Here is a 16,005-nt window from a genome sequence, read left to right on the forward strand (position 1 = left end):
CTGCAAGAATGTGTTCACCGTCTAGATCTGAATGAGATAGTCTTATATTGACGTCACTCTTTTCTCGAATCGCTTTTTTTATTTTATCAGCTTGTCCTTGTGAAATGTTTAGTTGTACTTTTTGGTAGTTGCTCATTTTATATACATAGGAAAATATTTATTTCACTTCTCGTATGTGATATCGGATAGCAATGTTTTCGCCGCGAAAATCGATAAGTTCTCCGTCTTGATCAACGATTTTTGTAATCATCGTGGAAATCGAGCTCAATTTTACAGGGAGGTAAATCAAATGAGCAGGTCTTTCAACGATTTTATAACCAGGTGCTACTTTTGGATAAAAGGTGTAAATGGCGGTCGAATGTTTCCCGTTCACATAGGAGGAGCCAACCACATTGTTGAGAACTCTGATCGAGTTGATCGTCGTAATTCTAGAAATGTCGTCAGACTCGTATTCCGAATTGGGATCCAACTGCCTTTTTGTAAATCCCAAAACGGACGCGATACTGTTGTTCACGTTAAAATCCAGCATATAATTTAAGCCTAATTTAACGTTTGTTTTTAAAGTGTGTAAGTTACCTGTAATTTTGATGTTTTCAGCATTGTAACTGATTTTATTGTTAGTAATGAAACTAGGGCTTTGGGCTGTGTAATTTTTTATCGTTTCTGAAACAGATTTTTGCAAATAAGTGTTAATGTCAGAAATGTCATAGCTCCCTACTGGAATGACGATATATTCCCAATTCCCTCCATTGTTCATGCTATACCTGAAAGAATTGTTTGTACTGATGATGTTTGGAAAGCTGTTATACGTTTCAAGGCCTAAAAAAGCCATTTCATACTTCTTCCCATCATCAAAAACGATTTTATCTAAAAAATCTGTAATGATTACGCTTGAATGCCCATCAGCGTCGATTGTAAAGCTTGTCATTTTATAATTTGAGATTTTTTATTTAGATCTTTTAAAAAATCATTCATTGGGGAAATAAAAAGTGTCAAGTCCACTTCTATATTTTCCTTCATCCTTCTTAGAGGACAGATCAATCACAGCAAATCCGTGAGGTTCAGACCAGCATTTCTTGCAAAACTTTTTAAATTCTTCTTTCCCCATATCGCTAGAAACATGATCATGATAAATGTGGTTTATATTCTTCGAATCCTGTGGAAACAAGCAAATGAAATTGGTGTTTTCTCTTATGGTTTGTCTAGGTAACATAAAATAATTTTGTGCTAGATAGAAACAATCCACGTTGGAATGTCTTCCTCGGATGTAATATTTTTCGCATTTGTTTTGCTTGTATAACTGCAAATCGTCAAAGATCATCAGATTGTTTTTGGAGGGATCGAGATCTTCAGGTTCTGGCACGTCGTCTGCTGTTTCGAAAAATTGACATTCCATGTCTGCTTTGTCTCCCCATTTTTTTGAAATATCTTCAATCACGCATTCTGGGCTCATGTTTAATCTTTCTATTTCACCTTGAACTTTGAACAAGTCGAGAATGATCTCTTTTGGCAATCTTTTTTCAAATGACCTTTTCAGTATTTTATACTCTGGTTGAAAAAGGGATTTACCAAACACTTGTAAATGGTTGTAATCTAACCAACCAGGCTTGAGTAGTAAATTCAACAGCAACGTTGTTTTTCCACAGCCAGACTTTCCAACAATGATTCCTCGTATACTTCTTGGTAAAAGTTCATTGTTGTTTCTTTTGCTTTTGCCGGTATTCCATGACAAATCAGTAATATCCATTTTTATATTAAAAAATTTATATTTAAATATAAAAATGTACTGCGTCAAATGTAAGAGAAACACAGAGACAGAAAACTTGCGTCATGCGATAAGCAAAAACAATAGAAATATGCTCAAAGGAACTTGCTCCGTCTGCGGATCACCCAAAAACAAATTTGTTTCGTCTGCCAAAGGAGGAGACTTGGTTGAATCGATTAACAAACTCTCTAACAAAATCAAACTTCCATGGGCAAAGTTTCCAGGAGAAATGCACGTCCCAGGGATGAACTTTGCAGGACCTGGTACGAATTTAGACAAAAGGCTAACTTCTACAGACATGTATCAAGATTGGAGCAAGCCGGTGGACAGAGTGGATAACGCAGCCTATCATCACGATCTCGCTTATAAATATTTTAACGACAAGCAAAACAGAAATCTAGCAGATCAAATGATGCTTGAAGAAATGAACTCTATACAAAACCCTACTCAGAGAGAAATTAACGAACGAAAAATAATTGAGCCCATCATCAAAGCCAAAGCCAAATTCGGATTAGGAGTGAAAAAAATCAAAGATTTTTCCACAGATTCAAAAAATCTGAAAAAAAACCACCGGAGAAAATAAAATGGACAGATCAGCTTGCAAACGAGCTTCATAAACCGATGATTCAGAATTTTAGAAGAAGAAAAGTATTTGTGAATAATAGGGATGAAATATGGGCTGTTGATTTGGTTGACATGCAATCGTTTTCAAAATTCAACAACGGGATTAAATATTTGCTCATGGTGATTGACGTGTTTTCAAAGTATGGATGGATTGTTCCATTAAAGAGTAAGACTGGAGTTGATGTAGCCAACGCTCTTAGCAAAATATTCGAGAAAAGAAAGTGTATGAAGATGTGGGTAGATAAAGGAAAAGAATTTTATAACAAGCATGTAAAAGCTCTAGGTGTGTCGTTATACTCTACTGAAAATGAAGAAAAAAGTTCTGTTGTCGAACGATGGAATAGAACGATGAAAGAGAAAATGTTTAAATACTTTTCAGCTAACAACACCAATAGATACATTGGCGTTTTAGACAAAATGGTAGATGACTACAATCACACCAAACACTCTTCCATTAAAATGACTCCAGTTGAAGCGAGCGATGAAAAGAATAAAAGCAGGGTATGGATGAGCCTCAATGGAAAGTTGCAAGCAGAAAGACGAGAGCCTAAATTTTCCATGGGTGATAAAGTGAGGATCGCCAAAAAGAAGTCTCATTTTGAAAAAGGATACACGCCAAGATGGACAGAGGAGGTTTTTACTGTATCAAAAATTCAGTACACAGACCCGCCCACATATAAAATATCAGACCATCATGGTGAAGAGATACAAGGTACCTTTTATGAACAAGAAATGCAAAAGTCCTATCAAGACGTATTTAGAATTGAAAAAGTCATTCGCAAGCAAAAGAGCAGATCCTTAGTAAAATGGTTAGGATATCCTGATACGTTCAACTCTTGGGTGAACAATAAAGAATTGATTTCTATGCAAAAAGGATCTTAAAAATCGAAAGATTTTCATTGATCCTAAAAGGATTTAAATAATTTTCTTTTCTTTATAAAAAAATGTCATTTACTCATAAGTATAAAAGAAATGTCCAGGAATTAGAATGGAACGGTTTTGAAACGGTGTTGAAGCATATGGAAGAAAGAATTGGATCTTTAGAGAAAAGAAAACAGAGTCATAGTATTATAACCAAGACTAAATTGGAACACCCTCCTCAGTTAAACATAAACAACCAGTACGAGATTTTTGCTCAAAAGGAAATAAAATTTCAGCCCCTTTCGCACAAACAAATATCTTTATCCATCGGGCTGAAATTAGACAAAGGTATTGCAGTCGTGACGTTGACGAATAAATTAAAAGATCAGCTTAGATATTATAAAAACGATATTATTCTTTCAGATTCTGCAGATGACATTATTATAGAAGTAAATAGTAATAGTGAACGCGATGTTACCGTCAAAAAAGGAGAGATGCTTTGTAAAATATCACACATCGATTTGAATTAAATACTTTACGTAAAGAAAATAAATGGAAATAAACAATAAACTTTATCCAGATCTATCAACGGCTCCATTCTATGAAGGGCAACATTACCGACTTCAAAAAATAGGAGAAATCCAAAAGGAGATTGAATTGGAAAAGGAAAAAAGAATGACTTTGAGCAAAAAGTACCATCGAGCTGTAAGAATCATCTCTTTTGCAGATGATTCAATGCAAGCCTTATGTATCGCTCTTGGTGCTGTTGGAGTAGGATTTTTAACCACCATTGCAGCTGCTCCTGTTGCGATTGCTTGCGAAAGTGTGGCTCTAAGTCTTGGTTTTTTATCTATCGTTGGAGGTCAAGTTAATAAAAAATTGGCTTTAAAAGCAGAAAAGCATGAAAAAATAAAAGTGCTTGCAGATTCAAAACTAAACACCATAAGCGATCACATTTCAAAAGCGTTGAAGGATGATGTTGTGAGCGATTCAGAATATGAATTGATTTTGAATGAACTTCAAAAGTTTAAGTCTATGATGAGTGAGATAAGATCCACAAATAAAAATGCTATTGACGAAGTGACCAAAGAGTCTTTGATCAATGAGGGAAGAGATCAAGCGATCAAAGCCTTTAACAACATGTTTAAAAAATCATAATGATTTTCCAGGATTTCACAAGTGAATTTAAAATAAATAAAAACGTCAACTCGGGGTTTTTATTTAAGTTTTTTTCTTGTGATTAAAAAAATGTCATTTTTTAAAATACTAGACCCTAAAAAGAGGGCTGAAATTATTAAAAATATTAATGAGAACAGAAAACAAATCTATGAAGAAAGCCTCAACAGAAACATTTCAAATGTCAATTATCAGAGTGATTTGAGTCAGTTTTATAAACCTCTCATCGAAAGCAATGAAAAGATGATCAAGAGTATTGAAGAAAAAGTGAATAACGAGCCTGCTCATGTGGATGAGCCTAATCCATTAGGAGATATTTCATCCCAATATTTAGAAATGTATAATACGCGATTTACAAACAATGTAGTTAAAAGAAATTTCGAAATTAGTAAAATTGGAAAAAAAAGGTTCTTTGGAAAAATGGAGGTGCAAGTAGATGGAAATGATATCATTGTTGGAGGAAAGAGGTATGAAGGAACAGAGGGTCTTTGGAGTCTTATGACGGAACCTGATTCTATGAACAAATGGAGCGATGTGAACGATGAAGATTTGGAAAATTATTCGAAAATTTTGTTCGACACTGGAGCTATTTACTCAGAATCAAATCCAAACAGAGCAAAACACTCCAGACTAGCAAAATACACGGAAATTATAAAACCCATTTGGGATAGATTTAAAAGTCAAAATAGTGTTAAAAGAACAGGTAAAGGAATCATTATTCTTCCAAGCGACCCCAATGCTCTTGTAGAACAGCTTGAATTGAGCATCGCTGCTGGTCATGCTGGAAATCAGACCTCTAAAAACGTAGCTGTCGCCATTTGTGATGAATTGCTAAGACAAAAAGAGATAAACAAAGAGCAATACAAACATCTACAAAGAAGTATATATCAAAAGATATAAAAAAATATTTACCCATTTAAAAAATGCTAATCATAAACAACAGAAGATATGTTAAAAAGAACGTTTTTGGAGAAGGAATTGTGGATACGATTAAGAATTTTTTGAGAAGGGCTGCTGCCTCTAACGCATCAAGATCTTCTTTGAGCCTGTTAAAAAAGGCGGCAAAGAGCGAACTGGGTAGAGAAGCCATCCTGGCCGCAAAATCTGCTGGTAAAGAATTGGCTACTTCAGCTATATCTACTGCCAAAGATGTTGCTATTGACAAGGGTAAAAAAGCGATCGAAAAAGTGTACTCAATCACTGGGACGGAGAAACCAGAGATGCAAGCCAATAGGGGGAGTCCAGCCGATAAGATCAATACGTTAGTGAACGACGTGGTTAAGCCCATAGATGATTTGCATAAATTGTTATATGGGTCGTCCATTAAGAAATCTACAAGGAGAAGAAAAATGACAGAAGAAAATGTAGTTAAAATTCAGGATCTTGTTCGACTAGGGAGTGGGATGCGCACTGCATGAAGTGATCTCAAAGAATTTCATCGATCCTAAAAGGATTTAAACTTTTTTTATTTCTTATATAAAAATGATTAACGCCGACAGATTAAGAGTAACAGAAAAACCAGAATATGACACTGGTATTGAAAAAATTGATTTCTATGAGTACCTTCCATCAAATCTCGATTTAAATAATTCAACCGACATCACCTTTGAAATTGATTGTCAGTCTGTGCATACAGTTCCGTCAGAGGCGTACGTCCTCATCGAAGGAGTGTTGAAAAAAGCAGATGGAACTGCGTACACAGCAACGGATAATATTGCCTTGGTGCACAATGCAATGATGTATTTGTTTAGCGAAATCACTTACGATTTAACAGGGGCTCAAGTAGAAAGAGTGACAGAACCAGGTCAAGGAACAACGATGCTTGGATTGCTAAAATACCCTTATGCATTTCAGGTGGCGGAAGGTCTTAAACAGATGTGGTATAAGGATTCGACAAACGCCACTGGAAATGGTGGGTTCATCGTGAGGAGAGATCATTTGTTTGCAGACACCACATCCATTGGAGCATTTTCGTTTAAAATACCCTTGAGACACATTTTTGGATTTTGCGAAACCTATGATAAAGTTGTTTACGGTTTCAGACACACCATTAAATTTACAAAGAAAGGAAATGACGATGCTATATACAGAGCTGAGAGTGTTGCTGCAGGAACGATTAGTTTGTCGAAATTCAGACTATTCATGCCTAGACTTGAATTGGACTTGACTGAGAAAAATAATTTCTATGACTTGATGAAGAGTAAGTTGACCATACCAGTAGCGTTTAAATCAAACAGAGTTGAAAGGCAGATTGTACCAGCTGGAATAACGCAATTCAATTGGTCTCTTGGAAGAGCCACAGACAAGAGCATTCCTAGATTCATACTGCTCGCACTTCAATCAAATAGAAATCAAAGTCAAACTGTGAATCCGTCCATATTCGACCATTGCGATGTCAACAATTTTTACGTGACTGTCAATGGGATAAAATACCCCAATTACAATTACGACTTGAATTTTGGAGAGAAGAAAATTACACAGGCTCATTCGGACGCTTTCTCGTTCGACGATAGATATTATGGAACAAATGAGCTTGTTTGCCAATCTGGTTTATCTTTGCTGGAATATAAAAATTTATTCCCGATATTCTTGGTGGATATAAGCAAGCAAAAAGAAAGAGTAGTTTCTGAAACTGCTGAATTGGTTGTCAATGTTCAATTCCGTACTGCAACACCTGCAAACACTGTTATTTACGCGGTGATTGTTTCAGACAAACTGTTGAGCTTCCAATCTAATGGAACTAACATGATAGCTATTTACTGATTATAGTTCCTTTTAGGATCAATGAAATTCTTCGAATTTTAAAAAAAATACACGATTCGAACTCTTGATAAAATGATTTAAATAATTTTTTTTCATTACATAATAAAAACATGAGATATACAGTGAAGGATTTGAAAAAATTGTTAAGAGAAAATGGTGTTTCAAGAACATCAAACCATTTAATGACGCTGATGATGATTGCTATCGAGAACAAGCTCATCGATAAGGATACGCTTTTGGAAGATTCGAAAGAAGATAGGCCTGTAGGCAGGCCTAGAAAGAGAGCAAAAAAAGAAAAGCCGAATGAAAGTAATCCTAAATATGCTCGTCTTCATAATATTAGAAATACTCCTGTCGTTGTGAGAATCACTAATGTAGAAACGGGTGAGGTGACTGAATACAATTTCCTTTACAAAGCCATTAACGAGACGAAACATGGGTGCAAATACTTTTATAATCGAAATGGGAAAGTAGATGATAACGGTATAAAGATAGAAATTTTAAATTCTGATAACATTTTATAACTTTTCACAAAAAAGTTACAAAATTGAAAAATGATATAAATAAAAATCTTACTCTATAAAAAATGGAAAACAAAACTGTCAAAGAATTAAAAGAAATCGCTAGAGTGCGAAATGTTAAATATTATTACAGGATGAATAAAGCAGATCTTGTAAGAGCTCTGCAGTCAGCTCCTGTTCCAAGACCTGTTCCAGCTCATAGGCCTGTGGCTCAAAGACCTGTTCCAGCTCCGCGTCCTGTTTCTAACGACTTGATTTCATTCGGACCTGCTCTCTTACAAAATCGTGTGACTAGAGATGAAACATCTATTGTTGATGAGCCTGTTTCAGATCCATCGCCCGTCATCCGACCTGTTCCTGCTCCTCGTCCTGGATTTTTTTCAACCTTGGCATCAGCTGCGAAAAAAGTTTCTTCTTTTGTTTTTAATAAATTTAACGATGTCGTAGAATGGGTAGAGCCCTACATCCCAGAACCGATCAAGAAAAAAGTAGACGATGTAGGAAATGAATTGAGAGAAAAAATGGACAATTTAAAAGCCATCGTGAGATCAACCGTTTACAAAAGTCCTATTGAGTTTAAATTAACCAAACACGCTGTGAAGAATGTGACTAGACAATATTCTTATGAAGCTAAACAAAATCAACAAGATGCTTCCGCATTTTTAGACATGGTTAAAGAGGGGGTTATAAAAATGTTGAAACAAAATAAAAATACCAAAGTGAACTTTGTTTTAAAATGTACCATGACGCGTGCGAGTATTACCACTGGGGAGGAAATCAGCCTCACTTTTCCTTTTGCAAGTAAGTACGCCATTGTCTTGGAAGCAACGGATTTAGAAGAGTTATATAATACATCCAAAGGAGAAATTCTAGAGAACATAGTTAAATTTAATAGTAATGGATCCAACTGGAGAATGTCTAGAATTTTAAAAATAGATATGAATGTGATTAATTATGAGCCTATGAGAGCTTCATCATGGATAGAACTGGATAAATTTCTGAAAAACAAAAAGGCAATCATTAATATAAAAAATAACGACAACGAATGCTTCAAATGGTGTGTCACTAGAGCCTTGAATATGAAGAATATTCACCCAGAGAGAATAGATAAAGAGCTCATTGAAAAGTCAAAAGACTTCCATTGGGAAGGAATAGAATTCCCAGTCAAGCTAGAACAAATCGAGAAGTTTGAGAAGAACAATCCGGACATAAGCATCTCTGTTTTTGGATTTGAAGACAATCAACCTTACCCTTTGAAAAAATTAAAATATTTCGATAGAAAGCATCATATCGACTTGTTATTCATTTCAAACAAGACAACGAGTCATTATTGTTTAATTAATAATTTCAGTCGACTTATGACCTCTTCATCATCGAAAAATGAGCATAAGAAATATTTTTGTAGGAATTGCTTGCAAGGATACTATTCTAAAGAAGCGTTAGACAAGCATTCTACTTATTGCAAAGAGCATAGTTGCGTTCGAGTTGAGCTTCCTAAAGAAGGTTCATCCGTAAGCTTTAGCCGAGTGGGAAGATCCATGAGAGTTCCGTTTGTGGTGTATGCTGATTTTGAAAGTCGCATTATACCTATCAGCACATGCAATCCTGATGAAAAGCAGTCTTTTACCAAACAGTATCAAAAGCATGTTCCAAGCTCGTACTGTTATTATATCAAATGCTTTGACGAAACAGTATATAAAGGAAAGCTGGAGACCTATACTGCGACGAGTGAAACAGATGATGTAGCTGGTAAATTTGTAGAGAGTATTGAGAAGGATATTATAGAGATTTACGAAAGCACTAAATTTCCAAAAAAGATGGTGATCACTGAGGAGGATGAGAAGAATTTTAAAGAGGCTAAAGTATGTCATATTTGTAAAGAAGATCTTACAACCGATAGAGTGAGAGATCATTGTCATCTCTCAGGAAAATATAGAGGTGCTGCTCATAGCGATTGCAATACAAAATATGAAGTTCCAAAATTCTTCCCTATCGTTTTCCACAATTTATCTGGTTATGACTCTCATTTGTTCATCAAGAAACTCTCAGGTGGAAAATTAAGCTGCATCCCCAACAATGAAGAAAAGTACATTAGCTTTTCAAAAGAAATCAAAGTGGGAGAGTTTGTGGGTAAAGATGGAAAGCCTGGTGATGTAAAGCGAGAATTGAGATTTATCGACAGCTACAGATTCATGGCTAGTACTTTAGACAGTTTAGCTAAAAATCTTACCGATGATTAATGCAAAAACGTTGCAAAATATTATTCAGGAACCCAATTTGATCTATTGAGAAAAAAAGGGGTGTATCCCTATGAATGGGTGGATACGATGGATAAATTTTCTGAAACACAATTACCTCCTAAAGAGGCGTTCTATTCCAGGCTTTGTGATGAGGGAATAAGCGATGAGGATTATTTACACGCTCAAAAGGTATGGAAAGAATTTAACTGTCAATCGTTCAGAGACTATCATAATATATACAATGCGTCTGATGTGCTCATCCTCGCAGATGTGTTTGAGAATTTTAGAAATGTTTGTAGTGAAAATTATGGTCTTGATCCCGCTCATTATTACACATCTCCAGGATTAGCCTGGGATGCCGCACTCAAAATAACAAAGATATCCTTAGAGTTGATCAGTGACTATGACATGATACTGATGATTAAGGAAGGAATACGTGGTGGAATCAGCATGATATCGAATAGATATGGAGTCTCTAACAATAAGTACATGGGAGATTCTTATGATCCCCACAAAGAGTCGACCTTCATCCAATACTTGGATGCGAATAACTTGTATGGATGGGCGATGAGCAAACCTCTTCCCTTTAAAGGATTTAGATGGATGACTGAAGAGGAGCTCCTCCGTTGGAAGTCCATACCTTGCATTCTCGAAGTCGATTTAGATTATCCTGAAAGCCTTCACGATGCGCATAATGACTACCCCTTAGGTCCTGAAAGAATGGAAATTAATAAAGTGGATAAGCTTGTTCCAAATTTAAACGATAAAAAGAATTATGTCATTCACCATGAAAATCTCAAGCTGTATGAGAGATTAGGATTGAAATTGACAAAGATTCATAGAGGTATCACTTTTGAAGAAAAACCTTGGTTAAAAGAGTATATCGATCTTAATACGAATTTAAGAACCAAAGCTAAAAACGAATTTGAAAAGGACTTTTTTAAGCTCATGAACAACTCTGTCTTTGGAAAGACCATGGAGAATATTGAAAATCGTGTGGATGTCAGACTCGTGACGCAAGAATACGAGGCTCTAAAATTATCTAAGAAACCTAATTTTGAAAGTCGAACCATTTTCGATGAAAACTTGGTTGCTATACATATGAAAAGGACAAAATTGGTTTACAACAAACCCATTTATTTAGGAATGTGCATCTTGGATCTGAGCAAAACGCTCATGTTTGAATTCCATTACGGCTATATCAAACCAAAATACGGTGGTGATAAAGCAAAATTGTTAATGACAGACACTGATTCACTCTTCTATGAAATCAAAACAGACGATTTTTATAAAGACATTGCCGAAGATGTAGAAAGTAAATTCGACACGAGCGAATTTAATAAAGATCATCCTGCTATAAGCAATTTCGGATTTAAGACAGGATTAAATAAGAAAGTGATAGGAATGTTTAAAGACGAAACTGGAGGAAAACAGATCGAAGAATTTGTAGGGCTTAGATCTAAGCTCTACTCTTACAAACTCCATGAAAAAGAAGAGAAAAGATGTAAAGGAGTGAAAAAAAAGGTGGTTGAAAAAACAATCACTTACGAGGACTATAAAAACTGTCTTATGACTAAAAACGAGCAACTTAGAACCATGAATGTGATCTGGTCTCGTTTACATGACATTTATACTGAACAGATCAACAAAGTAGCACTCAGCGCTGATGATGATAAAAGAATCATCTTGGAAGACGGGGTAAGTACCTTAGCCTTTGGACATTACAAATTAAAAAAATCCAACAAACTAAAGGTAAGTAGATCCGCTCAGCTAAAAAATTAACAAAAAATAACATATTAACAGTATGCATACTGTTAATATGATCAGCTAAAAAAATCCAACAAAATAATAAAATGATCAATGTAGAAGGAATAATACTGCCAAACGAACCCCTATCCAACTTTCAACTGATAGAGTCTGCAAAAAAATTAAAGATTAAAAATTTCAGAGGCGTTTTTGTTCGTAATGAATTACCGAATAAGGCACTGAAAAAAGAATGTGGAATTGTCAATACGGGGGATTCTAGCACAGAGGGGTTTCATTGGGTCTGCTGGTATAAAGACGGGGATAAAAAATACAGCTTTGACTCTTACGCTCAGCCTCCTCTCGAGGAGCTTGTCCATTATTTAAAAAGTCCTGTCTTTTACAACAGCGAAAGGGTGCAATTTGGTAACACTTCTTATTGTGGTCACTTGTGCCTTTACGTTTTAAAAAGATTGCAGGAAGGAGACGACTTTCAAAGCGTCATTAATACACTTTACTAGACTCAATGAGTCAATACGTCAGAGCGCTAGATTCAAAGAGTCAATTCGCCAGAGCGTTAGATTCAAAGAATCAATGCGTGTTAGCGCTGAATTAAAAAAAATCAGACGCATATAAAAATGGTAGACAGATACAACAGAACACAATTAAAAGCTTATTTAGACGCTGTTTTAGAAACTGAAAGCTTAAACAGTAACCTATATGTGAGAACAGATGGGAATAGCACTATCACTTCAGACATGGATTTCAACTCTCATAAAATCATCAACATGGCAGAACCGTCAAATGCTCATGATGCTGCCACCAAATATTACGTTGACAATCACGTGACAGGTGGGACTGGAACGGTAGTTGGAGCTTCAGATTTGGATTTAAATTTTCACAAAGCCATCAATTTGAACGAGCCGACAACTCTTCATGATGCCGCGACAAAAAATTATGTGGATGTGAGCACGAGTCTTTGCATGAAAACAAATGGATCTAGTACGATCACTGGAGATATAGATTTGAATTCTCACAAACTGATCAACGTGACTGATCCGACTAATTTAAAAGACGCTGCGACAAAGGGGTATGTAGACACGAAAGTCACTTACAATAATATTTCATACATAGACATTAACATGACATCGCACAAAATCGTCAACATGGCCGATCCGACAAGTGCGCAAGATGCTGCTACTAAAAACTATGTGGACACTCATGTGACAGGTGTTACTGGAACGACAGTAGGAACAGCAGATTTAGATTTGAATTCCCACAAATTGATCAACGTGACTGATCCGACAAGTGTGCAAGACGGAGCGACGAAAAACTATGTGGACGTCTTGTCACAAAAATCCAACTTTTTAGGAATGATACCAGGATCTGGATTCACCAGTTTAGGATTAAAATCGCAAACTATAGCTGCTGGATTACCAGATGCGGCTACAGTTTTCAGCTACTCTGACGGTCCTGGAGTTTTGAGAAGGCTATGGTTGGCTTTTTATGGCACTGTCACAGGAGGATTAAGCGTTCCTGGAAATGTTTTTCTTAGAATTCATGCAGACGGAGAAATTGGAGTTGGAAATTATTCAGAAACCACAGATGCTGTAGGTGTAGACCAAGCTGCTCTTGCTTGTGACTTGCTCTTCTCTCCTCTCGGGGGACCGTATTATGCCAACTCTTTACAAGGTTGCAATGTATACAGCAACACTTCCTTAGGAGGATATTTCACACTTGACATGCCGTTTAAAACAAGCATTGAAATAAAATTAAACAACAAAACGGCTTCACCCATCACTTACTGGATTCAACCCTTCATCACCACACTCTCAACCATCCCCACCTACTTGCCGTTTTACAAGTTATACTGTAGAACGTTTAGGTATTTCAACACCACTTACGGAAATGAATATGTACTGATCAATACTCCAGGTAAAGGAAATGGCGTTTTTCTGAAAGGCATCAGAGCACACATCATTGGAGCTTCTGGAAACTGGTGGGAATCCAGAGTGAGAATGTATGATGGAAATTTACCCCCTGGAAATGGAACTGTGCTCAGTCCATGGTCTCCTTATAATGGTAGCAATTACACTTCCTTCCCTGGGTATGATGAAGGTAGCAAATGCATCTTCTCCTCGTCTGGCTTGGAAGATTTTTACTTGTCCTCATGGAACGGCTCAAACGTAACCTCCTTCAACAACGAGTCAACTGGATTACTCTATCAATCCAACGCTTCCATTGGCTCTACCACCACCATCTCCTTCTACAGAAATTTCGGAAAAGCAGACTCCATGCCTAGCGTTGCACCTGGAAGAAGACTCGTCGTCACCCTCAACTCTGGCGACGCTCAAGTCGGTCAATCTGGAAGTTTTTACCTTTTACTTGGACAAGTCTATTATTACGCGTGATCATTACACACTAGTAGTAAGAAAATGCCGGTTCTGGGACATTTTTTATTATCTTACTATTTTTTATACAGAATAGAAAAGCATGACATGAAATAACATGTATATATGTTATTTCATATTGCTGTATAGTAAGTTAAGCATCGTCATCCGATTCTTTGACACTTAGATCCATATCTTCCGCTATAATACTCGAATGAGAGATGGAAGCTAATTTTACGATGACGCCTTCTACCAATTTGACTTGAATGGATATAATCGAAGGACCGATATACACCCCCTCAATTTTAAGTGCTCCAATCGCATAACATTTTTGATTAAGAAACTCATGCCCAGAAGAGCGGACTAAATTTTTATTGTTGCGCTCTCCTTTAACTCCATTTTTTATATCGAGATTTGTCTTCTTTCTATAAAATTCAGAAGTAATGAGCAATTCATCTTGTTTATTTTTCTTGACAAACATTTTGGCATAGAATACGGGAGCTGCTTCAGGATGGTCAGACTTGTATTTTAATAGACTCAATTCTTCCGAATTGATTTGCTTTTTTCTTCCTCCCTTTTTTAGTTTAGCTGATAATTTATCCACTTCACCTCTGATAAACAAAGTAATCTTTTCCATCATGCTGATAAACTTTTCGTCTTCTGTAGTCCTTCCCTTTTTTACATCAAAGCATACAAAAGGCATGGAATATCCAGTCAGTTTTTGTGTCGCTGGATCCTTATTTTCGCACACACCATACGAAAATAATATGGGTGTACGTATTAAAAGAGGGCCCTCTTCAGTTGGATATGAATATTTTAATGGCACTTTTTGATATGCGACTGGTTTAGTGGCAGCATAAACTTCACCTACCATCAATTTGCTCTCATCAAAATTATCAATTGTAATGTAATTCATTTCCTTTTTCTTTTATTAAGAAAAATGTTTTATTTAAATCATTTTTTTCTTGCTATAATAAGATATATACAAAACCCATTTCATACTTTTTTTAAAAAATGATATAAATAAATTTTTTTTTCTAACTAAAATGAGTTCAGAAGCCTTTTCAGCTAAAGTCTTTGACGCAAAAATAAACAGAAATAATCACGTTAAAAATAGCTCACATTTTGAGGAGTCTAGAAAAAATATACACCTAAAGAATTAGACTCTATGATTATAAATATATTTTCTTTAGGAGACATTAGGTACTCCCTAAAACTTGCACAAGAAGAAAAAGAACACCTAGAAAGACGAAGAATTATGCAGGCGCGAAAAGAAAAATATAAACACCTTTTTCCATTACTCAACTGCAACAAGAACAAGACTAATGAAGGAACTACAGATGCTTAAAAAATTTTCATGATATACTATATTTTATAATTTGAAAAATTATAAAATGCTTTAAGCCGCAGGAGCACATGAGTCTTCATCATTAATACCTTCTATTGCTTTCTTTAAATAGAAAAGATATTCACCTAACTCCTTCTCCAATTCATATCTAATAAGGTCATTATGTATATAAACTATAAGATCCATAAGCATTTTCTTTATGATGATAGCGTTGCAACACGATTTTTTATTATCCATCAATTTCATAAGGTAAACATTTGATCTAGCAATGAGCAACTCCAACCTATCTAGTTCTTTCTTATATCCATCAGGCTTGAATTCCATATACTCCCCCAGGTAGTCGCTAAATTCCTCAATGCTCTTCTCCATAACATATTCAATATGATCTATATTTCTAATGATGCTCTCCATTTTTTATTATAATGGGAATTTATTTTTCTTAACTCAAATTTTTTTAGGTCTTACCTACAGATCGAGCTCCTTAAAAGAAGGAGTTTATGCCAAAAACGGTAAAAAATATGAATCTGTTGGATCTGGTTTACTTCTAGGACCTAATTCACCCTTTTCAAGCATC

The 16,005-nt window shown here is 35.7% G+C and overlaps 2 protein-coding genes across 2 annotated transcripts; both read left to right on the top strand.

The window, feature by feature from the left end:
• Nucleotides 1-5,908: 5,908 nt before the first annotated feature.
• Nucleotides 5,909-7,189, top strand: LOC149891304 (uncharacterized). Its single transcript, XM_090082074.1, has one exon. It carries the CDS (start codon nt 5,909-5,911, stop codon nt 7,187-7,189), a length of 1,281 nt encoding a protein of 426 aa, XP_089938200.1.
• Nucleotides 7,190-10,037: 2,848 nt separating this feature from the next.
• LOC145188215 (uncharacterized) lies at nt 10,038-11,732 on the top strand. Its single transcript, XM_080064799.2, has one exon. It carries the CDS (start codon nt 10,038-10,040, stop codon nt 11,730-11,732), a length of 1,695 nt encoding a protein of 564 aa, XP_079920925.2.
• Nucleotides 11,733-16,005: the final 4,273 nt, after the last annotated feature.

The sequence above is a fragment of the Hydra viridissima genome, unplaced genomic scaffold (assembly GCF_058129835.1).
Source record: "Hydra viridissima isolate aposymbiotic clone 2 unplaced genomic scaffold, HvirCarnegie_v1 scaffold_3, whole genome shotgun sequence".
In the NCBI taxonomy this organism is placed as follows: Eukaryota; Metazoa; Cnidaria; class Hydrozoa; order Anthoathecata; family Hydridae; genus Hydra; species Hydra viridissima.